The sequence below is a fragment of the Bos taurus genome, chromosome X (assembly GCF_002263795.3).
Source record: "Bos taurus isolate L1 Dominette 01449 registration number 42190680 breed Hereford chromosome X, ARS-UCD2.0, whole genome shotgun sequence".
Classification (NCBI taxonomy): Eukaryota; Metazoa; Chordata; class Mammalia; order Artiodactyla; family Bovidae; genus Bos; species Bos taurus.
In genome coordinates, this window is record NC_037357.1 from 16532954 (window position 1) to 16558882 (window position 25929).

Sequence of the window (25929 nt, forward strand, 5' to 3'; positions counted from 1 at the left end):
CTCTCAATGAGAGGAAATGACATAATCATGAGATCATAGTACACAGGACTTGGACGCTAGTAATCCACCTGTAAACAACTCAGTCTGAACATAAAACTGCACCGCACTGAATCCACACAGAACAGCCAAGACTTTGCCTCTTCATTCTAAAGCAGGAAAGTTTTCCATTTGGGTCCTGCCAACTAAAACCAAAGGACTGATGTGTTTATATATGAAGCTATGTGCTCCTGACTGTGCTCATCTAGAGACTGCTGAAAGAGGCCTGTTCATTATGAGACAGTTTGGCAAAAACAGGTTGGAGTCACTCTTCCTGTGGTATCTGCTACCAGGATTGGCTCTGGATAGATGTGTCAAGTGAGTGAGGTTTGACTTAACCATCTCAGATTCCCCTTCTGTCCTCCCTTTCCTCCATTTTAGCGTCCTTCCTTCCCTCTCCAGTTTAATTCATTTAAGCTGACATTTATGGAACTGAATCCAACATTTATGGTATCTTTAACCCGGCACCATGCTTGGGTGCTCTGCCCTGGTCCTGTAATATTCGTGTCCTCCACTAGTATTTGCAAATTGAATTTGGTCCTTGTCTTTCCATACCCTGAGTCTATGTGAAAAACATCTCAGGCTGAGAGGACTGATTGATTTTCAGCATCATCTGCAACTGCCTACAATCTAATTTTTAAATTTATGCCTCTGAATATTACACACACACACACACACATCCTCAGCCTTGGTTGACTGACTTGAGGAAAAACAGCTATAGTAATCTACAAGTTCTCTTAATTGCTTTCTTAATGAAGGGGTGTGTTAAAGGCTCAAGATAGCTCAACAGTAATGTTGAGAAAGGGTAACTGTCCAAACACAACTAGAATATGGTACTTTGGAGAAATAGTGAAGTATTTGAAAAGTGCATGCTATTTCCTTTTGTCATCACTACTGCCACTGTTTTCTTTTAATGAAATGACTTCAATTTCTCCCCAAGGTCTCCATTTTCATGGAGGCTGACAGAATCCACAAACTTGGGTATGGTGGTGTATGAAGGGCATAGCACTCAGCTCGACATCCTGAGACCAGGCTCCAAGCCTTGAGGGTGTGATTAACCGAAGTGTCTTGCTATCTGGGAGAACTGCAGCATATGCTTAAGTAGAAAGAGCACAGGACAAGTATTAGAATACCAGGATTCTAGGCTGACATCTGCCGATTAGATGCGTGACTCCCGGAAAGTGACTGACCCTTCTTGAGTCCTTATCTGGTAAACAAAAGAGTTGTTTTCATGTGACATGTCAACATGTTCTGATACAAACAGAAAATCTGTAACAGCTCCTGTGGTTTCATGCATGCTCAGCCTTGATGGTTTGGAGAAGGCAATGGCACCCCACTCCAGTACTCTTGCCTGGAAAATCCCAAGGACAGAGGAGCCTGGTAGGCTGCAGTCCATGGAGTCGCTAAGAGTCGGGCACGACTGAGCAACTTCACTTTCACTTTTCACTTTCATGCATTGGAGAAGGAAATGGCAACCCACTCCAGTGTTCTTGCCTGGAGAATCCCAGGGACGGGGGAGCCTGGTGGGCTGCCATCTATGGGGTCGCACAGAGTCGGACACGACTGCAGCGACTTAGCAGCAGCAGCAGCAGCAGCAGCAGCAGCCTTGATGGTTTAAGTGCTTGTTGGGAATAACCCAATGGATCAGCAAAGGGATTCTCTGTGGCCTGATGCATCAGACAGAATAACGGACTCACATTAGCACAGGGAACTAAATTAAATATGGCAGCCTGGTCTGTTTGGTCTCTGATCAACCTCTGCCAAACCTATGCTTCCTGATCTCCATGGTATGGCTCTGCAACTGCTTTTTATTTTCCTGTTCTGTTATTTTGGCTCACTGTTAGCATAGAATAAACTGTATGTACCTCCCTGAAAGTCATTGCCAGGGTAGTCTGGCTCTGCTGCTCAGACATATCCCATTCCATCTGTTCCTCCCTGAAACAGAGGGCTGGCTACCCAGCTTCAGATGCAGGCAATAAAATTGAGCAAGCAGAATGACACAACTTTTAAGCTGTAGGTTTCTTAACCTACTAAGCCTGCTATACTGCATGTCGGTCGGCCCCAAATGAATTGAGGTTGGGAAAAAAGGCACAATTGGTCGTTCAGTTTTAGCTTTTTTACCTCATCCACAACTCTCACTTGTTTTCATCAACATGAGAGGATTCTGTCCATCTTAGTGATTAATTTGCATTTTCCTCTTCTGACCTCGCCTTGCCACATGGGAGATAAGTGGAGACAATTAAAGGATTCAAGGGTCACTTCTCAGAAGCCTTCACTGATATCCCCACATGATGTCTTCTCCACCTGCACCTCGGCATTGGTTGGGGTGACTCTGTTGGATCCACCAATGGAGCCTCTGTGACTGCCTCTCTGTGAATACCACGTTGCCATCCTCTGTCCTCTACGAACACTGTGAGTTCCTTGAGGGGACCTATTGTTATCTTATATTTGTCTCTGTGGCCCAGGGTCTAGCACAAGGGCACAGTGTCAAAGTTTGATAGATTTTAGTGATGATTATTACTATTATTGGTGCTAAGGAAGGGTTATGCCAAAATTGTTCATTGGAAGACCCCATACAAGCATACAATATCCTCTCCAAGCCTCCATTTCCTCATATATCAAATGGAAATAATAATACTGCCTACTTCATGAGCTTTTGGTAGGTGAGAATTAATGAGACAAAATGTATCAAGTGCTGGGGGGCAGAGGTTGGCCCATATCACTCACTCAGCACATACTGGTCATTATTATTTGGGGTCATGAGGTATATTTGAGGCAGCTTAACTTGTCTTCAAAAGAGAGGAGGCCAATTACTTTTCAGAGAACACATCTTCTATCTCCCAGACTGTATCTGGCCTCAAAATAACACAGAGGAACTCTTAAAAACTACTCCATGTCTCCCTGTTATTACGTCAAATAACATGAGAAAAGCCAGCAGAACAACACCCACCCCAGATGCTGACTATTGTGAAAAGGCACCATGGGGAAAACCCCGGGGATGGGGCAGAAACCCACCTAGCTCCCTCCTTCCCCACCACACTCCCCCAAATCCAGGAAATAACCATTCTCTCTTACCAATAATAACATGTGTTCCTAAACATTGACAGACACTGTTCTGTTCTAGAAAGTATGGGAAAATGTCTCCCCCACCACCCCAGATAGTCTCACCATATTCATGGAAGGTCAGTACTGCTGCTGTTGACAAAAATTTTCTGAGAAGGAGAAAATGTATAGAGAAAGAGTTGTAAAAATAAAACTTCCTGCCAAGTGATGGGAGATAAGATAAAGAGAACCTGAAACATATCCTTGAAGAGAATACTGTCTATTGGTGAACTTTTTATTCATCAATAACCCCCCTCCAAAGAATGAAGAATTGACAAGAACAAGCACAATCTGGGGGACACATACACGACAGACCTAGCTCATAATGTGCGGGAAGGGAGGCCCTCACCATGGCAGAAGCCTGGGAGCTGTCCAGATCCAGCAAGTGGGCTATAAGATCGTGTTTATCTACTTAAGAATGTATTTATGCTGGCCTCCTATGTTAACAACTCGGGAATGGTATTACGTACGCGTTCCCTATGTCATCTGAACTCCAATTCTACCAACTGCTTTTTTGTGGCTCACTGAGACTCTTCACTCACAAGGTAAGAGTCTGGGTTCCCACAAAGCCAAAAGACACAAAACAAGGCTCCTTTCAAAGCACAACAGCAATCACAAGTATCCCTAATTATACCTCAGGGTCTAATAAATGGAGACCGTGCCCTGCAGTTGTCAGCAGGACAGGTGTGTATAAGATACCCAGACAGGGCCTGCCGTTTCTGCAAGCGTGGAGTTCAAAGTGATTCTCCAATGCCATCTCTGTTAACTGCGGGCGCATGCTGACGATGAATTGGGACTAATTTGGAAACAGTCAGCTGCTAGAGAGTGTGTGCATCAATTCCCTTCCTTCATAATTTATACAGCATTTTGATTGTGGTGGTCGATAATAACTGAATAAATAATAACTGATAAATAACTGAAACGAGTTCTAACTGCTCTGAGAGGCCGTCTTATGTCTTCACCACTGCTTTTGATATTCTCCAGGATAGCACACATTCAACTTTATATGCAAACCTGAAATGGTATTCAGAAGAAAAAGAGGGGGAAAAAGGCAGCCAATAGATCTTTCACTTTGGGAATTGAAAATAAGATCATATTCAAACTGCAGCATTTATGGCCCAATGCTGAATACATAAGATATGTGACCATTACAAATTCACCTTTCGTAGCAAAGCTGTGCTCTTGTAGTGACATAGCTTATTGCTAGATTAGAGCTTTTAGCATGACGAAGGCATCTTTCATCTTCTCCTGGATGCGGGCTGGGTGCTCCTTCGGGGCTGTATTTCTGCCTGTCACAATGCCCGACAGCGCTGAGACAGAGGGCTTACAAGAAGAGGACCCGTCATTCACCAAAGGGCTTCAGCCACTTTGAAAAGGGAGCACCTACTTGGCGATACCTTATCTGCAAGAGATCACACTCTCTCTGATTGCCATGCTCTGCTAAAGCCAAAGAGAGGTCAGCCAACATTGTTTCATGGAATCAATGAAAAGAGCAAATATAACATCCCAAATATTCAGCCAATCAAAGTTTTTGGCAATATTAAAAAGACAGTTTCAGCTAGGTCACAGTACAGGTCAGTCCACAGGAAAAGAATACACATATCATGTACATCAGTGATATGGTTACCATGTACACGCACTTAAACCAGGCCAGTTATGGAATGGCTTTCCAGATTCTTCTAAATCCACCCCAAATCTTAGCATATGAATCAGACAGATTTTCATGGATTTTACAAATCATAAAATGATTGATGAGTGCTGCTGCTTCTCCTTTCTTTAGTTTTTGAGAAGTATAGTTCAAATCTTGCATTGCTCTAAGTCCTTGGCCTTCGTAACCATTGGCCCTAAAAGCTCTCTTTCCAAAGTCACCTCCTGATGCTCCCATCTCTCTCCTCTCCCTTCTTTAGTCCTTCGTGCACCCAATATTCCTGACACCTGCCTCACTCATTTAAATTCCCCAGTGACTAACCCAAAGCGAAGCCCACAGAAGGCATTCCGCAAATCTCTGAATGAATATGAATGAATGACAAAGTGAGGACAGCACATGGCTTTGTGACAGCTATGTCAGATGCATGGGGGCGCTTTTCACTTACTTCCCATTCTTAGATGTGTTCCGGGCCTTTGCGGATGATGGCGAGTTGGCGCCTGGAGTAGTGTTTGGAGAACCCTGTTTATCCTTACTATACCCACAGAAAGAATAGAAAAAGATATACAACCATGACCACAGAGACAAAAATGAATTAGTCATTTCATTTCACTCATTTCATTTCAAGACTTTCAAGGTGCCTCTCTTGATCTCTCAATCTGTGTGTGTGTGTGTCTCTCTCTGTCTCTCTCATCTGTCAAAATAAAGCATGATCTTATCCAGAGCTGCCCTTCAAGTGGATGCCATTCATGATAGCACCACAGCCCAGGGCCCCAGGGAGGCTCTGCCCAAAAAAAAAAAAAAAAGTCTTTACCATAAAATCCTTTATTTGTCTCTGGGTTCTCTGTTACTTCAAGTTCAGTTCTGAAGCTGCTGACTTGTGAAGTATGTGGATGCCAAATGACTTCTAAAAGTCTTTGGGAGATACTATCAGATGAATTAATAATTCTCACTCATAATGTTAGCATAGGAAGGCCGTGAATCCAGATATTCTTTCAGGAGAGGCACCACCTGCTTCATGAGTAATTGAATTTAAATCTCCACCTTCAATAACTCCACAGCTTATGTCAAACCTTGGAAACAATTACGAAATAAATCACTAGGAAGGTCTGCTTAATCTCATCGGGTTAATAAACGCAGACAAATTAATCACTGGAAGGTAAACAAAGAGGAATAATTGATTGGAGGCTTCTTGATTACTTTATTCTATTTTCTTTATCAAACTATTTTTACCATTATCTTCAATTCAGCTACTCTGCCTTGAAATTATTACTTTACTTCATCTTCAGATTTCCATGGAAACCAATTCAAAGCCCTTTTCCCCACTTGATGATGTGTGGAATTATTTATCCTGATTTCATCAGAAAGATTTTTTTTTTTGTTAGTAAGATCTACGTCAGCATAACCTTTTATGAAAAGTGAAGGTAAAAAAGAAAAATGCATAGCTTGGCTTTCAGTGAGTAGAATAGAGCCTTCCAAGGGCACAGAATATTGTTTGAGAGAATGTCAAAGAACTTTCCAGATATTTATGAATCTTTTAAGTATATCAGAAATAGGTCTCTACAAAGAGCTGTATTTAAATGTGGGGTGAGGTTGGGTTGGGGGGTCACAAAAGGTATTCTGCCTCACATCCATCAGCTTTAAGTGACTCCATGCATGTGGTTGGAACAAGAGATAACCATGGGTTCCTGGTGATAGAAACTGCCTGCCATGCAGGAGACCTGGGTTCAATCCCTGGATCCAGAAGAGCTGTTGGAGGAGGGCATGGCTACCACTCCAATATTCTTGCCTGGAGAATCCCATACATAGAGGATCCTGGCAGGCTACAGTCCATAGGATCACAACAAGTCAGACACGACTTAGCAACTAATACTCCCAGTAACTGCCAAGATGATCCAGGTGTGTGTGGGCACAGGGCTAATAAAACAGATAGCTAAAGTTCCAGCAGGTAGGATTGTGTCCAGGAGGGCCTCAAAGCAGTTCTTCGAAGTGGGAGTCACCGAGGTGAGCTCTGATCCTTCTGCTGGAGTGAGTGGCTCCGGACAGTGGCCACATAGTCTGTCTCAGAGGAGGTGTCAGAAGTCCACTGAGGCAGTGCTGAAGAACTCATGCAGTGCTGCTCCTGCTTATCCATGCTGACTTCCTGCCAAAGAACTTCTTAACTGTCCCATACCAGCTACCATTGGCATTCAGAACCTCGCTCAGAAACGAAGTGATAACACCAAACAACTGGACAAAAGATTGGAACTCAGAAGAATTCTAACCTGTCTCTTCCAGAAGGCTGCTGATGTGTCATGTGAGGGATGAATATGCTGTGTGTTGCAAAATTCAAGCAGGTCTCAATTCCACACTCTGCTCATTGGCCACTGAGTCTTCCTCCTCCCAGCCTCTCACTCAAACAGAAGGCAGTGGGAAACTTTGCTAAAAACCTTTGAAAACAAAGACCCTTTTGATCTTGCAGGCTGCTAGGCTCAGAGGAGGTGGTCATTTAACACCCTGTTCCCCGAAGTCACTAAGTTCATGCATTCTTGTTCTTTTGAGTAAAAGACACCCATCCCCACTGCTGTAGTCCCAAATCTTTTTGCCTTTCATACTGTTCACGGGGTTCTCGCAGCAAGAATACTAGAATGCTGGTAAAGATTGAAGGCAAAAGAAGAAGGCAGCAGAGGATGAGATGGTTGGATAGCATCACTGCTTCAATGGACATGAACTTGAGCAAACTTCGGGAGATAGTGAGGGACATGGAGGCCTGGCGTGCTGCAGTCCAAGTGGTCGCAAAGAGTCGGACAGAACTTAGCAACTGAACGACAACAACAAATTCCCAAACCTGTGCGTTAGGAGCCAAGGCTCCTTTAAAATTATGACAAGTGACCATGTTTAAGGTCAATGCAGGGCATCACAGGACATCAGGAAAAGCTGTCAGCTGCCTTATTATTGTTAACTGCTGCTCTGGAGGTGGGGGTGGTGGTCCTGGAGCAATTGTCCTTTAAGTGATGGAAATAAGGACTCCTCTGACCTACTGCCAAATCCTGCAAGTGTAGATTGGAGGGGGAATAAACACAAATACTTTCTCAGAAAAATTGCAGATGGGAGGCAAGGCACCAAGACTAAGGATGAAAGTAATCAAAAATTCAAAATATTTGTTTCATGCCAGCAGCAGAGATCCACTGACAGGGGCAAGAGGGAAAGGGAAAGGAAAAGTCACTCAGTGGTGTATGACTGTGACCCCATGGGCTGCCCCCACCAGGCTCCTCTGTCCATGGGGTTCTCCAGGCAAGAATACTGGAGTGGGTAGCCATTCCCTTCTTCAGGGGACCTTCCTGACCCAGGGATCGAACCCAGGTCTCCTGCATTGCAGGAGGATTCTTTACTAGCTGAGCCACCAGGGAAGCCCAACAGTGGCAAAATGAACCTGAAATTGGGGGAGGGACGAGCAGAACAGTGGTAGGCTTGGATCCTTGGAGTTTAATTTTGTAGATGTATCAATACTAAGGACTGTTGTATAGAAAGGCTGGCTGAACATTGAGGGGAAAGAGCCATCGTTCTTCCTCAAAGTTCCAAGCTAGGTAGGTAAGTCTGGACAAGATGCTATGATTTTGAAACTTTGAGAAAGAAAGACCCTGAGTTTTCCAGAAGTGATCCAAGAAAGAGAAAGACAAAATTCTGCAACTGCAAACTGAGAGCCTCAGAGATCTGGAAAAACATGGGTGGACAACCCAAAGATGAAGATGCTACCAAGGATACTGACCATGGAAGGAAACATCTGGTAATCCCAAGGGCTTACAGGAATAAGTCCTGCCTGCTTCTAGGCTATATGGGTGATAATTTGGGGGTATATGAGGTTCTAGAGGGCTGCCTGAGATTACAGCCAGTTTCCAATTTATACTTCTGGAACAAGAGCACCCCAGCCATCATTATTTTGTCTGTCTCTAGACCACTTGTCTGAAGAAGGAAATGGCAACCCACTCCAGTGTTCTTGCCTGGAGAATCCCAAGGATGGGGGAGCCTGGTGGGCTGCCGTCTACAGGGTCGCACAGAGTCGAACACGACTGAAGCGACTTAGCAGCAGCAGCAGCAGCAGCAGCAGACCACTTGTCAGACCTTTTGACTTTCATCTCTTCTTTGGATCTTAAAAGCTATGGCCCGAAATCCCAGAGGGCATGGATCCAGGCTTCTCCCACTCCTCAGGAGAAAGCTGTCTTCTTCAGAGGGTAAGATTCTTTCCTCTCTCCCTCCCAATCCAGCCTCCTCAAAGACGTATGAACACAATTCCAGGTGAGCCCCTGATAGGAAAATGTAATGAATGCCAGCACTCTCTCTGCTTGGTTGGCTGTCCATGAAGTATCAAGTAAATCATTTTCCACAGGCTGCACAAATGCCTCCACCACCAGAAAAGTGGGAAAAATCCTGCAATATTATGCACATTGTATTCAGGTGGGAAAACTATGACTAACCCAACTCTTCAGCATTTTCAAAGTGTTTCTGATTGAATAATTTGATGCTGAAATGGCATCCAGTGTTCTTCACCCAAAATGGCAATCAGATCCACTCCAATCTGGATTTTTTTGTAGGTCAGAGAGGTATTTGAGGGCGAAGAACCTAGCAGTTCAAACGTACTTGACTCACTTTCTTGGTGGGTGGCATACAGCAACTTCTGCATTTCTTGTAGTAATTTGTAAGCTGTTTTTGAAATTAATTCATCTCAGATCTATGAGAAATAGTTGTGTTGCTCTAAGTACAACAACACTGAAATTTTAAAAATGAAATTTCAGGGTCCTAGGAAATCGAAATACTATTTCAGAAGGAGAGTTGGGCTATAATACTCATTGTCTACTATCTTTTATTTGGCACTTAGCATGTGGTACCTGTAGACCTACAGTGTTTTTTATTTTTTACTGTTTTTCTGTCTCTGCAACTAGCTCTTAAGAGGACGCTTTAAAAACATTTGTTAAACAAATAAATGAAAAGGCTGCATTTTGGCTCCGTGAAAGAGTTCTGTGATTGATTATTGATGTCTGGCACCAGTGTGAGAGAAGGAAGTGGTGACATACCAATCCCATATGTTCTATCCCTAAAGAAGAATGATCTGGGAAAACTGGATTCCAGTTACTGATGGTTGATCATCACGCGAATCACAAAGACAGGTAAGCTTAGAAAGGATGCTCAAGCAAAAAACTCTGTTGCATTTGTATGGCTTTCAGTGTTTTTCCAGTGTGTGTTGTTATAAGTGGTAACAGAAATGAAACCCAAGCTGTACTTCAGGGGTTACTTCAGGTCTCTCTTCGGAAATGGTAGCTAGTCTTTGCTCCCTAGAAATGACCCTCAGCTCCTTAGAACTCCCAGGAAAAAGAGATGTGCTTAAAAAATACAGACTCTACCAAGGATAGAAGCTCTCATCTAGTATTCTTTCCAAAAGGTGCTTGAGTCCTCTCTACAGCCTATCACCCCACCACGTGGTTGTCATTTGCAGCCCTTTAAATCATGATTGCTTCCCCATGAAAGCCTGCTTTTCTATTTTCTAAGAGGCTCACATTGCTGAAGTATTTTTGCCCTTGTCCTGCTACTAAGCAAGACGCCTCTTCAAATATTGATTTCCTTTAATTAGAGCTGATGAGGCTTCTTCATTTCATTTTTTTGTCTTTCTAGGTTATGTCCTGAGTGCTTTTCTTTCTTGGCTCTGAACTTATCATTTTCTTCTACCTGAAGTGTCTAGAGGGGAGTCCATACCTCTTTAAAGCATCCTCTTCTCATGATCTATGATTTCTGTTAATCATCAAGCAAAAAAAGTTCAGTTCTCTAAGCTGTGCTTTCCTTTAGCTTCCTCCCCTAGGTTCCCTTTGCTTAACTATGGGCAATGACTGAGGGTCTTGAGACAAGAGAAAAGCTCATCTTTATTGCTGTGAAGCCCGGTGTGGGGGTGATCTCTCAGAGGCAACCTTAGGTGTTCAAAGCACTTACTCAGAAATCTTGCATTCTAATCCTGGCTGCCAGGAAGGCATATGACTTCCTTGTGTCTTAGGATCGTCATCTCTAAAGCGGAGGGCATTCAGCTGATCAGGCAAACCATTCACACAGAAGTTCACAATTACTTTACTTTGCAATTGCAGAGCTCTTGCAAAGGCACCCGGGACACTCGCATTATCTTGCCCTCTCCCCCTCCATGAACTTCTCACTCTCACAACTCACCACAGGGGCATTGGGGACAGGAGCAAGAAGCTTATAGATTATTGTTGTTGTTTTGCTCTCTTCACCTCTTGACACCTGCTGTTTCTGCCCAGGGAAAGCGGTTGCATCCCTGAATGCCTCACTGGGATCAAGAAAGAACATTAGTCACTTCCTAAATTATATTGTCTCTTCGTCTCAGCTGGCTATTCACCTAAGTCTTTACCAAGGGCTTGGACATTGGCTATAGACTGTCAGAGAGACCACTGGAACTGTGTCCTACCACGACTGAATTCACATCTAGTCCTGGGCTATTCCATCAGATAGGGGATTGAGAAGCAAAAAAAAAAAAAGAATCATAGTTCTGGTACTGGATGGTTTAGGGTGATTGAGACCTGAAATATGATGGGACCTTGGACCAGAATGATCATTATGGGGATGAAAAGAAGGAAACCCTGCACAGCATAGCAAAAGGAAATGACTGAACTTGAGAAGTGACTCATCTGGAGAATGAGAATAAAGTCTTCAAGAAAGCTGATGAGAAAGTTGGAAGCTGAATGCCTGGGAAGACAGAGGTGCCAGTGAAAGAGACAGATTAGTTGGGAGGGGCATCTGGGCCAGAGAGGAAGATGATGGATTTGGTCGGGAGCCTATTGAGTTGGGGTGTTGAGGGACAGTGTCTAGCAGGCAATTAGAGCGATGGCACTGCAACTCAAGAATAAAGACAGGGTCAGATGTGCAGTCATGTCTCCCACATGAGAGTCAAGGTGGTGATGGGACAGCAATACAATGAGTGGATATTTGGGATGAGGGACAGCCTGGACCACAATCTGCTTTCTTCCACCCCAGTTTGTGATGATTTACAAGTGGGTTACAAAGTCTTATATGCCAGGAGATATAAGTGAACTGTGTCAGTTCACTTAGTTATATAGAGTTCAATGCTAAAGTTAATGAGAGACTGCAGCCCTTGAGCCTTCTGCAGGCCACTGATTTTCTTCATCCTGCCCCTATAGGCTGCTTGTCCCTATCCTCTTAGCCCAGCCAGACTGCTTAAAGGTCACAAGGGGAGAGGTGGGTGGCATCACTGTCAATCCATTCTCATAACAACAACACCTGACAAAGTACCTCCCAGGCTGCTGTCACCTTGGTATAAGGAGGGCAGCCTGGCAGAGAAGCAAAACGCAGCTGTAAACTTGGCTTCACTTGCAGCTCACATATCTTCCTCTTTGCTCCCCTCTTGCAAGGCCTCACCACATGGCAGGGACTATACCTCCCATCGATTGAGCTAAAATCCTCTCCTATTTTTCACTGTGATTCCCTTCCCTTTTCCTGTGCTCAGCCTTTGCACTGTGCCCCACTAACTGGCACCCTTAGTCACCCTTTCTGAGCATCCTTAATGGTACAAAGAGGACACAGCCAGTGATGTCACCCCAGTTGGGGGTGGGGACAGCCTGCCTGGGAGCAAGTCAAGAGCTTTGCCCTTGCAGAGCTTAAGTACAACAGACCTCCTGAGTTGAGCTGAGTTCTGGAGGGTAATCTTTAAAGAACTGTGGCCATGACCTTTCCCACATCGAGGCAAGCCTTGGCCTGGAGCTCTTGGTCTGCAGCCTACCCACTGAATCACCGGCCTTCTCTGAGTCCCAGTCTCCTCATCTGCAAGTCCTACTTCTTAAGGCCACAGCATAGTTTTGCAAACTATAAATCTTTAAATAATGTATTTGCTCAAAAACATTTACTGTGTGTTTTCTGTGTGCCCTTCATCGTGCTGGGCCTTGGGGATATATTGATGAGTGGGATAAGTTCCTGCCCTCAGGCAGCCCAAAGGCCAGTGCAGGAGGTTAGTGTATTAATTGTTACAAAACAATACCACAACTCCAGTATTCATGCCTGGAAAATCCCATGGACCGAGGAGCCTGGTGGGCTACCATCCATGGGGTCGCAAAGAGTCAGACACGACTGAGCGACTTCTGTGTTTTTGAAGCTCAAAGGGATATGGGTCACTGAAAAGTATATAAACCAGGGCAGAATTTCTTAAAGAAGTAACAGATTAGTTAGTTACAACATCAAGATAAATGGAATTGAAACAGAGATGCTACCAAGAGAGTTGGGCAGTACTGCTTAAATAATGCTCAAGAGTTTCTATTCTTAAATTGTTTCCTCTTGAGAGAAGATGAGCAGCCCTGGGCCCACTCAGCTCTGCCTTTTCTGTTCCCCACTTTGGTTGTGTGTTGTCACTTTCAGAATTGCACCTTTTTCACCTTGTCATAGTAGCTGCCAAAGTGTGTTTTTATAAACATGGGGTTCTAGAGCGCTGGCTTCCTGGGGCAGAGGAGAGAAAGAAATGTGTGTTGTACAAAATCAGTACATTCATATGTTTAATAAAATAGTTCTATTATTGAAAAAAAAAAACACAATACCATATACCAGATGGGACAAAGCAAGTGTGAAAAAAATATTGAGTTGGCCAAAAAGTTTGTTTGGGATTTTCTGTACATCTTATGGAAAAACCCAAATGAAATTTTTGGCCAACCCAATACCAGGGAAATAAACCAGACAGTAGCCACCTATGCTTAGGAGAACCAGGGAAGGCAAAAGTAAAGCTGAATCACTAATACACAAATGACGAGTTTTGATTTGTGTTAACCTACCTTCCAACAGAGACATTACTTTGCCAACAAAAGTCCGTCTAGTCAAGGCTATGGTTTTTCCAGTGCTCATGTATGGATGCGAGAGTTGGACTGTGAAGAAAGCTGAGTGCCGAATAACTGATGCTTTTGAACTGTGGTGTTGGAGAAGACTCTTGAGAGCCCCTTGGACTGCAAGGAGATCCAACCAGTCCATCCTAAAGGAGATCAGTCCTGGGTGTTCATTGGAAGGACTGATGCTTAAGCTGAAACTCCAATACTTTGGCCACCTCATGTGAAGAGTTGACTCATTGGAAAAGACCCTGATGCTGGGAGGAATTGGGGGCAGGAGGAGAAGGGGACGACAGGTGATGAGATGGCTGCATGGCATCACCGACTTGATGGACATGAGTCTGGGTGAACTCCGGGAGTTGGTGATGGACAGGGAGGCCTGGCGTGCTGTGATTCATGGGGTCGCAGAGTCAGACACAACTGAGTGACTGAACTGAACTGAACTGAACCTTCCAACGGTGGCTCCGAGACTTAGATGTCAGCATTACCTGGAGAACTTGTAAAACCCAAATGGCTGGGTTGGACCCCCAGTCTCTGATTCAGCATGTTGAGGAAGTTCCCAGGTGATGCTGACATAGCCAGCCTATGGAGCACATTTTGAGAACCAGTACCTCATGGCTTCTTGGCCTTTTGGCTAAGATCAGGCAGGCAGAACCACTGCCTCACAAGACACATGAGAAAGCCACACTCAGCAGCCACCGAGGGGTTACAATCTGCCAGATGCATTGGCCCTGTTTTCCAGGCAACATGATTAGACTCTTCTGGATGAAACGTCTCTGCCACCCCGCTGTGCTGCTCCTGAGTCAGCAAAGAGGCAGCCACAAAGGGCTGCCGACATCCAGCCCTGGAGAAGCTCGTCTTTCCTGAGGAAGTGGCAATTACTGCAAACGCCACAGAGTGGAGCTCAGAGCAGGTGAGAGAAAAATTGGATCTGACAGCATTAATTGAGCTTGAAGTTTTATGTACTGAAAATGATCTGGCATAATTAAAAATTCACAACTGGAGTCTAGCTGGTGAGCATTATACATTAGGGAGTCCCTAAGAGGAGGCCAGAAAGGTCTCAGTGAACTTTTAGGAAACCTAAAGAGGCCAATTACCGTGGCAGGAATTAGCACACAGAGAAAAAAGAGAAGTCCATTCATTTCTTCAGAAGTGTGATTCTGACTTTATACTTCAGAATGACGTGAACCAAGGCTGTGGCCATTGGGGCAGGCAGGAACTGATCATTTATTCATTTCCTTTTCCTTGGTGAACAATTACTTTGTTTTGACTTTCTACTAACTCTGTTCTTACGGTATTTTCAAGAATGCTCACTCTGCCTGCATGTTATATATTAAACTGTTTGAGGACAATGGAGTAAATTGAGTAAATTGTGTTCCTATATGTTCATAAAGTTAATTTCTTGAGATACCCGTCATACAGAAGGTTTTCAACACCTGCTGACTGCTAAGCATCCTGATAAACATGGCTTCTGACATATGTTTGTTGAATAGAACAGACTAACCCATATGAAGTTAGAGGTTTGGTAACAGACTCATGTGCCTTTCATTTTTTGTTCAAATGACTATATCAGACTGCACTGTAGGCTTACAAACACGGTAAGACTATTGCAGTGCCATTTCTCGGCTCCAGTGCCCACAGATACGAACTTAAGCAGACTCAAACCAGCAGGAATCAGCACTTTGGAGAATGGCATTGCCAAATGAATTGAAGGCAACTCTGAAGTTGTGGGAAGAGCATGGGTGCTGAATCAGGCAGATGTGGGGTTGCCTTCTGTCTCTGTAATAGCTAGAGGATCTTGGACAGGTTGGGTGACGGAGGCGGGGTTGCTCCTGCCTAACCAAGGCCTCTGATCTTAACACTGGGGATTCAGGGTACCAATTCTCTAGCTATGTGTTGGAATTCAAAGCCAAGAGCATTCAAATATACTTTTGTGGCTGAACTCCACATCTTAAGAGCTTTCTAAAGGGGTGATTGTATTCAAGATTTCAAAGTGGTGCGAGTGGTAAAGAACCCACCTGTCAATGCAGAAGATTTAAGAGACACAGGTTGGGAAGATCCCTGGGAGGAGGGCGTGGCAACCCACTCCAGTATTCTTGCCCGGAGAATCCCATGGACAGAGGAGCCAAGAGTCAGACACGACTGAAGTAACTTGGCGCACAGCACACACAGGCGCTGATTGTATTCAACATGTGAAATTGCAGCTGGCTCCTTAGACATAAAGTGGGAGGGCCATGTCCACAAGGTGTCGAAAGTGCTTTCTGGACTAGTTAGGAAAGAAAAGTTCTCTCAACTCTGCTCTAGAATGTCTCTTTATAGCACTGTATCTGTAAACCAAAGGTTTTCACACATTTCTCTTCATTTATATTGAGAAGGACAGTTTAAGACTCAAAAGTATTTCCATTTTCAAACTGCTCAAGCATCACCCATTCAGGGATCACATATCTGTGTGAACGCATGCTGTTTCTAAGTAGGGGCTCTTTTACCGATGTCATCTGTTCTGTGATGCATATAGGCAACTTCTAACTTGCTTTTCTGAGTGAAATCCAACAATCAGCTTCTTTCTATTGTGTTCCAATTTGGAAATCTGAGCATTATTCTACTGTGTATGTTCATGGAAGATTAAAACACTAAAAATTCATGGAAACAAATCTTGTTCTCCGTCACTCATTAATCACTGTTAAATGCTAGGTCTTGTATAATTTATAATAATATACTTCTTTCCACGAATATGAGTGTTTAATAACAGTCTAGTCTGACACAGAACACTTAGCTAAGCCAAAGATTAAGATGAAGGCTCTTTATTGAACATACCCGACTCCAGGCAAGGGAAAGACTCAGAAATATGGAGCTAGAAGGGTCCTCAGAGAGAAGAAAGTAAGGTTCAGAGAGGAGAATGGATGGATCCAAGGGAGATATCCAAGGAGGGACATTGAGTTAATGAGAAAATTTGCTGGCACCTGCAACACTGGGCCGCGCCCCTACAGAACACAGAACAAGGCAGGAAGGCTTGGGACCCAAGAGGAGGTAAACATGAATGAACTGTGGCTCTATTTGCCAAAATAAGTAGTACAAGAAGCAGGATGGGGAGGAAATCTCTGAGAGTGGGGAGAGTATGTGGAAGGAGATGAGAGGTTCGATTTGGGGTCATGCTGAGATTTATGTGCCTGTGGGACACAAACTGACAGCTGGATCTGTGGTTGCAAAGCTTAGTTACATATACCTCAGCTGGAGCATGGTCTCCAGAGGTTTTGGAGTCTTCAGCATACTGGTGGTATTTGAAAATCTTAAAGTAGAATTGGTTATACAGGGAGAGTATGTAGAATGAGAAAAGAAGAGCCTGGGAAGAAGATTAAGAAGAACAATCCAGAATGGAGAAAGCAGGCTCATGCAAACCAAAGGAGAAACTGCATCTGGAAGCATGGATGTTGCAGTCATAAGAGACGCATTTGCTGATGGTAAGACAGTCTTGCCTTTTGGGTTTCCACCTGCTCCATGTTGCTTTCTCCTAGCGCACTTTTCTAATTAATTGTGGTATTGCATTGGTTATGCTGTCCTTTATAATGCCAAGAGTATTTGATAGAGGAGAAGCCTTCTTGATCGCATGCAAACTGTTCTCATCAATTCCTGGAAAAGATGATGCGAAGTATGCTGAAGGAAGCATCTTGTGCCAAACAAATCCATAATTTTCAGCTTTAGACATATTTTTTCAGTCTGTCCTCACTTATCGAAACAAAGGTCAATAAAAACAGAAACTGTTTTAGTGCCTAACCCAGATGAAGCAACTGTATGAAAGTTTATACAAATATAGTTACAATCTCCCAAAGAGTACTAGTCTGCTTTTCATTATTGTTCCTGTTGTTTGTTTCGTCTATTATGTACAAAATCAGAAATGAGCCTTAGTGCTCCCCCCTTGGCTTTAAAAGGAAATCTTGACTCTGGAATAATCAGAATTCAGGTCGACCATATGGCAAGACCCACATGTTTTACACTTGGGAAGGCCTGGGCTTCCTGGGAATCCTGATAGCATCTCTGTCACCTCTTTGTAACATAGGTTCTGTGCTTTGAAATAATGGCCCTCTAGTTCAAGACAGCAACTAAACAGTCAATTTACTATTAACAAATTCTTTAAACCTATACAAACTGGGTGTCCATATATTTCTCCACAGCAAACACTGAAATCACAGTGGAAGATCTCACTGTCTGGGAGCACTTCTTGGCTTAGGGAAAACAGAGACATGGAGAGGTAGAAAACGACAGTGATAAAAACATGAAAGGCACAAATGAAGCTTATTACTGGAAAGTCTAACCCAATGTTCATAACAGCAATATTTATAGTAGCCTGGACATGGAAGCAACCTAAATGCCCATTAATGGAGGAATGGATACAACAGAATATTACTCAGTCATAAAAGAGAATGAAATTGGGTCATTTGTATTGATGTGGATGGACCTAAAGCCTGTCATACAGAGTGAAGTCAGAAAGAGAAAAATATCGTATATTAATGCATATATGTGGAATCTAGAAAACTGATACAGATGAACTTATTTGCAAAGCAGAAATAGAGACACAGATGTATAGACAAATGTAAGGATTCCAAGGGGGGGCAGAAGGTGGGGTGGGATGAATTGGGAGATTGGGATTGACATACATACAGTACTATGTATAAAATAGATAACTAATGAGAACCTACTGTATACCACATGAGACTCTACTCAGAGTTCTGTGGTGACCTACTGTGCTGTGCTGTGCTTTGTCGCTTAGTTGTATCTGACTCTTTTCGACACTATGGACTGTAGCCTGCCAGGCTCCTCTGTCCGTGGGGATTCTCCAGGCAAGAATACTGGAGTGGGTTGCCATGCCCTCCTCCAGGGGATCTTCCCAACCCAGGGACTGAACCCAGGTCTCCCATATTGCAGGAGGATTCTTTACCATGTGAGCCACCAGAAAAGCCCGGTGGTGACCAAAGGAAATCCAAAAAAAAGGGGATATATGTATATGTATAGCTGATTTACTTTGCTGTACAGCAGAAAGTAACAACGCTGTAAAGCAAGTATATTCAATAAAAAATAAATAAATGAAGCAAAGAACAAAGTCCTTGTGAAAAATGTTCTCCATACTTGCCAGGAACAAGGGCGATTGGGAGATCTTCCCTACTATGGGAAGATCCTGCCCTCTTCCTTACTTCCCTCAACCTTGTGAGAAATTGACTGCCTTCACTCTGTTATTGATGCTGCCTATGAAGGGATGCCAAGAATGTTAAACCGTATTAAGCCACTTCCAGATCCGTCAATGGGGAATAGATGGGTCAGAACACCCCAGCAATGGGTTGTAAAGAGTGACTCCAGATATGCTCTGAAGGGCCAGAACCTTCCTTGGAGTTCAAGAATGTCAGTTAATCACCATGCTCTTGGGAAATAGACCAATCCTTCAGACTGCATCTCGAAGGGTTAGGGGGACCCTGAAAGTAGCATAGTAGATTCCAAAGAGGGAAAACAGAGTTGACACTTAAAGGGAAACAAGATGGTATTTCTCTGAGGGAAACCCACAGTGGGGAAGAGAGGCACCCAGATAGATGCATAAAAGGGATACGAACAATCCTTTGTGGTTTGGGGCAAAATAAATGTATTTTCTAAAGCCGTTCCATGCTTCTCCTGGGACTCTTAGAATTATGGATTTTGTGACCTTGTCTGCTCTATGCTAATTGTGTTTTCCTTTTATTTTTCTCAGTGTGATTTATTAATGTTACCTTTGATATTCTCAGCTTGTCTGAGGCTTATGGGAGGGTCGTTCAGCATGAAAGTGAAAGAAACTCAAGAGGGAGATGAAACCCCAGAAGCCAAGTGACCCTCTTACTCTCAAAAAGTTTTGCTGTTCTTTCTTTCTTTGAAATCTCCCTCAGGAGCTCTTGTTCTACTCATTTCTTATAGGCCTGGCTAGGACTGCTGTTTAGATTAAGGGGACATAGCCTTTACCGCTGGCTTGCCAGGATGTCAAAACTGAGCCAGACCTTGTCAACGCACATTGTCCAGCTGCCTATGGTTCCAGAGCAAGATTATCCATGGCCCATGTGAGACCATGAACTCCAGGGACTCAATAGCTTGCAGGCCTGGGCCCTGACCCATCCAATTTTGGTTTCTGGGCATGGTATAGAGTCTGTTTTCCTGGACAACATCTTTTCTGGAACAGACTGTCCCTTTCAATAAATGAGCAGATAGACCGGAGTCAATTTTCAATTCTGTCAATTGATGGCCACAAACTGAAAGTCAAGGAGAGCACCAACAACAGCAATCCTCGTATCAGTAATTGCCACAGGGCAGCAATGTCCATGCTGAAAGGTTCTGGTTTAAGTGGAAATTTCATTCTTGGCAGTTTTATACAACTGGCTCCAGAGATAAGAAAAAAACAGGGAGGTGAACACTGCTCTATGTACCCTTGCCACTTTTTCTGATATTTGCAGGCATCTAGAATTACGATGAAAGATTTATATAGGAGAAAAGCATCAAAGCTAGGGTGGAAATAAGGGCTGTGACTAACAGAAACACAGTTTATTGCAAGAAGCCCAAGGTCAGAGTTAGCAGCATGGGCCAGGGAGAATGCAGGTTGGTGTTAGACCATCGCAGGCTAGGCCACAACAAAGTTTTTTTTGTCGTTTATAACCAACCACTATTCTAAATTAAAACTAGCTTCTCCTAAGGTACACCTATAATATGACCCTGGGAAAAAAACAAGATCAAGAAAAATATTTTAAAAAGGGAGACAGACTCATTCTCAAAATCTTGGACAGGATGATTTTTGAAATTGAGTTTCAGGAGCTCTGAGTTTCCTAGCAACCAAGGTCATAAGGGAAACAAGTTGAATAACAGCATTCTCAACTTGTGATAAAAAGGAAGGGCAACATTTTGTCAGGGGAGTCAAACTTACTCCTGGTGTTGAGTCTAAGAAGCACAAATTTCTTTGGAAATACAGAAGTGTTTCTAGAGGACAGTGTCTTATGTAGACCTTTTAAAAAGTCAAGTTGAGAAGAATATAATTTCCAGACTAAAATTCATGTTTAGCAGCTGAGGAGATCATGTTAGAAGGTAAGCCACTGGCAGCCACACCATTAGCTTAGCTGCCTGTGGGTGGCTGCCATTGGCTTACCTTCCTGTTGACCTAACCAGATACTGGGGGAGAGGGAGGAAAACGGAGAGGCAAGCATTTGAACGTGGACCCTAGACCCGTGGTTACCCAAACCACCTGCTTACTGGACTGCAGAAAAGATAGATCCCATTGAGTCATCTGTGTCATGGCTATGCTTCCCTGCTGCTGCTGCTGCTGCTAAGTTGCTTCAGTCATGGCCGACTTTGTGCGACCCCATAGACGGCAGCCCACCAGGCTCCCTGGTCCCTGGGATTCTCCAGGCAAGAACACTGGAGTGGGTTGCCATTTCCTTCTCCAATGCATGAAAGTGGAAAGTGAAAGTAGGAAGTCACTTGGTTGTGTCCGACTCTCAATGACCCCTTGGATTGCAGCCCACCAGGCTCCTCCGTCCATGGGATTTTCCAGGCAAGAGTACTGGAGTGGGGTGCCATTGCCTTCTCAGATGCTTCCCTGGTACAGCTCAACTGCCTGGATCCTGCCCCGACCTCAGCTGCTGTATCTGCTGTCGACATCCTTTTCGGAGCCAGGGAGACAGCCGAAATCTGCAGAGAAGCCCTTCTTCCAGTTTGCCTTGGGCTTCTCTCTTTGTTCAGGATGCCTAAGGCATTGCTCTCCTGTCAAACTCGATCACCCATTCTCTTTCATCCTGACCTCCCCTTTCTATCGGCAATTCTCATCCTATGCCTCTTATCAGTTCCTCAGGGCAGGGCACTGGCTCATCACCTGAACTGCAAATCTAATGATCTGATGCACTTTGCAGGTTCAGAAACCACTTTTTTCTTTCTTGCTCATAGCTTACCAAGGAACAGAGTACGGAAACAGATATCTTTCCCCAAAGGCATACTCCCATTTAATCAAAGAAGACACAAAAAGGCACCAGGGCAAACAAAAAGGCTCCCTCTTTCCAGACCTTAACAAATTAAAACCCACATTAATTAATTCTCTTGCCTTTTAATTGTTCCTGGATTAAATATACTGAGGTGATTTTTCATTCCGGCCCAGGTTTTCACAAGCTCAGTAATTCACTTAGGGAATTCTGACATCACATATTTGGCCCTGCTTGTCTATGAAGTCAAAAGAAGTAACTCATTAGCAAGTAAGAGGTATTAATTAGATTTTGGTAAATTTACACTCATGAAAGATGCTAGTTCCATCTAGATTGTTGGAAAGAGAACCAGGCTCAGAGTTACTTGGCAAATGAGGAGTCAGTGTAGGCAGTGTGACAAAGTCTTGAAACTGATCTTTAGCAGGACCACCGGGGCCTATATTATATCCAATGCATGCTGATCCTCTTAAAGGTATCATGTGGAGAGGCTGTATACAGATTCCAAGGATACTGCCGGCATTCACAATGTTTCTAGAGGCTCTTCTCTGGAACTATCTTCACAGACAATTATGAAATATGTGAGAAATGGGGCCACACTTCACTTTGGGCCCCAACCAAAGAACCAAGTTTGATCACCCAATTAGTACATCATAATTACTCGTCTCACACGCTAGTAAAGTAATGCTCAAAATTCTCCAAGCCAGGCTTCAGCAATACGTGAACTGTGAACTTCCAGTTGTTCAAGCTGGTTTTAGAAAAGGCAGAGGAACCAGAGACCAAATTGCCAACATCCGCTGGATCATCGAAAAAGCAAGAGAGTTCCAGAAAAACATCTATTTCTGCTTTATTGACTATGCCAAAGCCTTTGACTGTGTGGATCACAATAAACTGTGGAAAATTCTGAAAGAGATGGGAATACCAGACCACCTGATCTGCCTCTTGAGAAATCTGTATGCAGGTCAGGAAGCAACAGTTAGAACTGGACATGGAACAACAGACTGGTTCCAAATAGGAAAAGGAGTATGTCAAGGCTGTATATTGTCACCCTGCTTATTTAACTTATATGCAGAGTACATCATGAGAAACGCTGGGCTGGAAGAAGCACAAGCTGGAATCAAGATTGCTGGGAGAAATATCAATAACCTCAGATATGCAGATGACACCACCCTTATGGCAGAAAGTGAAGAGGAACTAAAAAGCCTCTTGATGAAGGTGAAAGTGGAGAGTGAAACAGTTGGCTTAAAGCTCAACATTCAGAAAATGAAGATCATGGCATCCGGTCCCATCACTTAATGGGAAATAGATGGGGAAACAGTGGAAACAGTGTCAGACTTTAATTTTTTGGGCTCCAAAATCACTGCAGATGGTGACTGCAGCCATGAAATTAAAAGACGCTTACTCCTTGGAAGGAAAGTTATGACCAACCTAGATAGCATATTGAAAAGCAGACACATTACTTTGCCAACAAACGTCCGTCTAGTCAAGGCTATGGTTTTTCCAGTGGTCATGTATGGATGTGAGATTTGGATTGTGAAGAAGGCTGAGCACCGAAGAATTGATGCTTTTGAACTGTGGTGTTGGAGAAGACTCTTGAGAGTCCCTTGAACTGCAAGGAGATCCAACCAGTCCATTCTGAAGGAGATCAGCCCTGGGATTTCTTTGGAAGGAATGATGCTCAAGCTGAAACTCCAGTACTTTGGCCACCTCATGTGAAGAGTTGACTCATTGGAAAATACTCTGATGCTGGGAGGGATTGGGGGCAGGAGGAGAAGGGAACGACAGAGGATGAGATGGCTGCATGGCATCACTGACTCGATGGACGTGAGTCTGATTGAACTCCCGGGAGTTGGTGATGGACAGGGAGGCCTGGCATGCTGCGATTCATAGGGTCGCAAAGAGTCGGACACGACTGAGCGACTGAACTGAACTGAACTGAATTACCTTCTGATGACATTTTACTGATCCGTCTAGTCAAAGCTATGCTTTTTCCAGTAGTCATGTATGGATGTGAGAGTTGGACCATAAAGAAGGCTGAGTGCTGAAAAATCAATATGTTTGAACTGTGGTGCTGGAGAAGACTCTTGAGAGTCCCTTGGACTGCAAGGAGATCAGACTAGTCAATCCTAAAGGAAACCAATCCTGAATATTCATTGGAAGGACTGATCCTGAAGCTGAGGCTCCAATACTTTGGCCACCTGATGCAAAGAGCCGACTCACTGGGAAAGACCCTGATGCTGGGAAAGATTGAAGGCAGGAAGAGAAGGGGACAACAGAGGGGACAGGGGACAAAGGATAAATATTTCCTTACCCTGTCCATCTATCCAACCAATAGATGGTTGGATGGCATCACTGACTCAATGGATATGAGTTTGAGTAAACCCCAGGAAATAGCAAAGGACAGGGAAGCCTGGCAGTCCATGGGATCGCAAAGAGTCAGACAAGACTTAGCGACTGAACATAACATAACCTAATGCACGCTAAAAGGACAAAGATGTCTCCTTCAGAAAGCAGAGTCAAGAGAACATGCTACAATGTAGTAACCAATGCAGCTACATGGAAAGCTTGATTTTGTTGAAGAAATCTGCACCCTTTTTCATCTATTAATTCAGCTATGTTTGTTAAAAAATAAATCTGTTCTGTCCTTTTATTCATGGTAGTGCTTTGGCTTCATTCTCCTTTTGATTAGAAATAAATCCTAATACCAGTAGTCTTAGATAATTCTTTGAGAGTATTCTTAGTAGGTAAGGATGAAAGACCCAGGTACCAAGCTAAAATTCGCCCCTCACCTTTTAGCTCCTCCCAACATGTTATGTTTCACTGACTTCTCTAATGGAAATACTTCTGCTGATGCATAAGGAAATAGATTCATATGTCAGTGCCTTCAAAGGTCCATTAAACATAACATTATTTAAAAGCACATTAACTATCTTAACCAGTGTCAAACAACACCAGGGAAGCACAGGAGTTTGAAGACTAATACAGAGTTTCAGGATACCGAATGAGAATGTAAATTACAACTCTCACTAATTAAAACAGGCCCTTTGATTGCTCCTGGATTAAGTTCACTGGGGTGATTTTTCATCCTTGCCTGGGTTGACACAAGCCCAATAATTCACTCTGGCATTCTGATGTCACTTGCTTGGCTCTACTTGTCTCTGGAGTCAAGAGAGGTGTCTCATTAGGAAGGGAGAGGTATTAATTAGACTTTTGTAAATAGCGACCACAAAGGATGCTAGCTCCTGATTTCACCCAGACTGTTGCGAAGAGCACTATGTGGACAGTTGGAGAATCCGGGTCTTTGTTCTAAGCCATCACACCAGTCCCTCAATTGATTGGTACACCTTCACTACCTGACTTCACAGAATAATGATGGTGATAAATAGGAAATGTCAGCTGATAAAATTATTTTATAATTAATACATGAGTGATGATTCTGTTTGTATACTCGTTATAGCAGTCAAGGCCTTACTGCACAAGTTCACAGCTCTCATCTACTATTATTTCAACCATAATGCACTTACCACCTGCTACAGGCAAAGCTCGAGTGTTACAAAAATACTATGTGCTCTTGACTCTCAAAGAGATTACTGAGTTGTAATGTTAAATTCTAGGACACTCAAATGAGCCCTCTTCCTTGCCCTTTGCAGCTTGGTCATGGTACATTTAAGAGCACTGAAGGAATAATTAGTTCACAGTAGTCTGGCTTTGTGATCCTTTATACACCAATAGAAGTCCTCTTCTGCACCCACTGTATTCATGCTTTTCCCTTCTCTACCAATCATGGGTTTCTTTGCCTTGCTGCCTGGATGCCCTCAATCCACGTGTCTGGTCTCCTTGTGGGTCTTCTGAAATAGAAGTCAAGGACAGGTCCCTTGGGGATCTCAGCAGTAGGGGAGGGGAGGAGGGGTTTGGATGAACACTCCAAAGTACTACTTTCTCCTGGGAGAAGCTGGATGATGAGGAGAGCCAGGGAGCCAGGGCTCGTCTGGATGGCTATTTCTGCTATGTCTGTTAAAGCAAGCCTCATTACCTCATAGTGTTGCTTGGCTTAATGAAGGCCCTTGCTGAATAAACAATCATATCTAGAGGCAATATGAGCATTCTGAGCCCGTGAAGGGCACTCTTCTGTTGGGGGAGGGGGAGAATCAATGAAGAGTGATGGCTGAGGGATCAATACTTCTCTGAATGAATTTCATCATAAGCGACACCCCTTTGGGATAAGGAAGGGCCTACTGGAAATCAATCAAGGTTACCAACTAAACAACAGTATTGAGAATATTCAGGTGCAACATTTGGAATGTAAACTGGTGATCATACA

At 43.7% G+C, this 25929-nt stretch overlaps 1 protein-coding gene across 3 annotated transcripts in view; it reads right to left on the bottom strand.

The window, feature by feature from the left end:
- HS6ST2 (heparan sulfate 6-O-sulfotransferase 2) overlaps positions 1–25929 on the bottom strand; it is a 334650-nt gene that overhangs the window by 41030 nt on the left and 267691 nt on the right. The window contains exon 4 of one of the 3 annotated variants that reach the window (XM_059883411.1): positions 5232–5318. The exons of the other annotated variants lie outside the window; for them this stretch is intronic. Within the exon in view, the coding sequence (XP_059739394.1) occupies positions 5232–5318 (87 nt within the window). The remainder of the gene's footprint in view (positions 1–5231; positions 5319–25929) is intronic. 3 annotated transcript variants of the gene reach the window in all.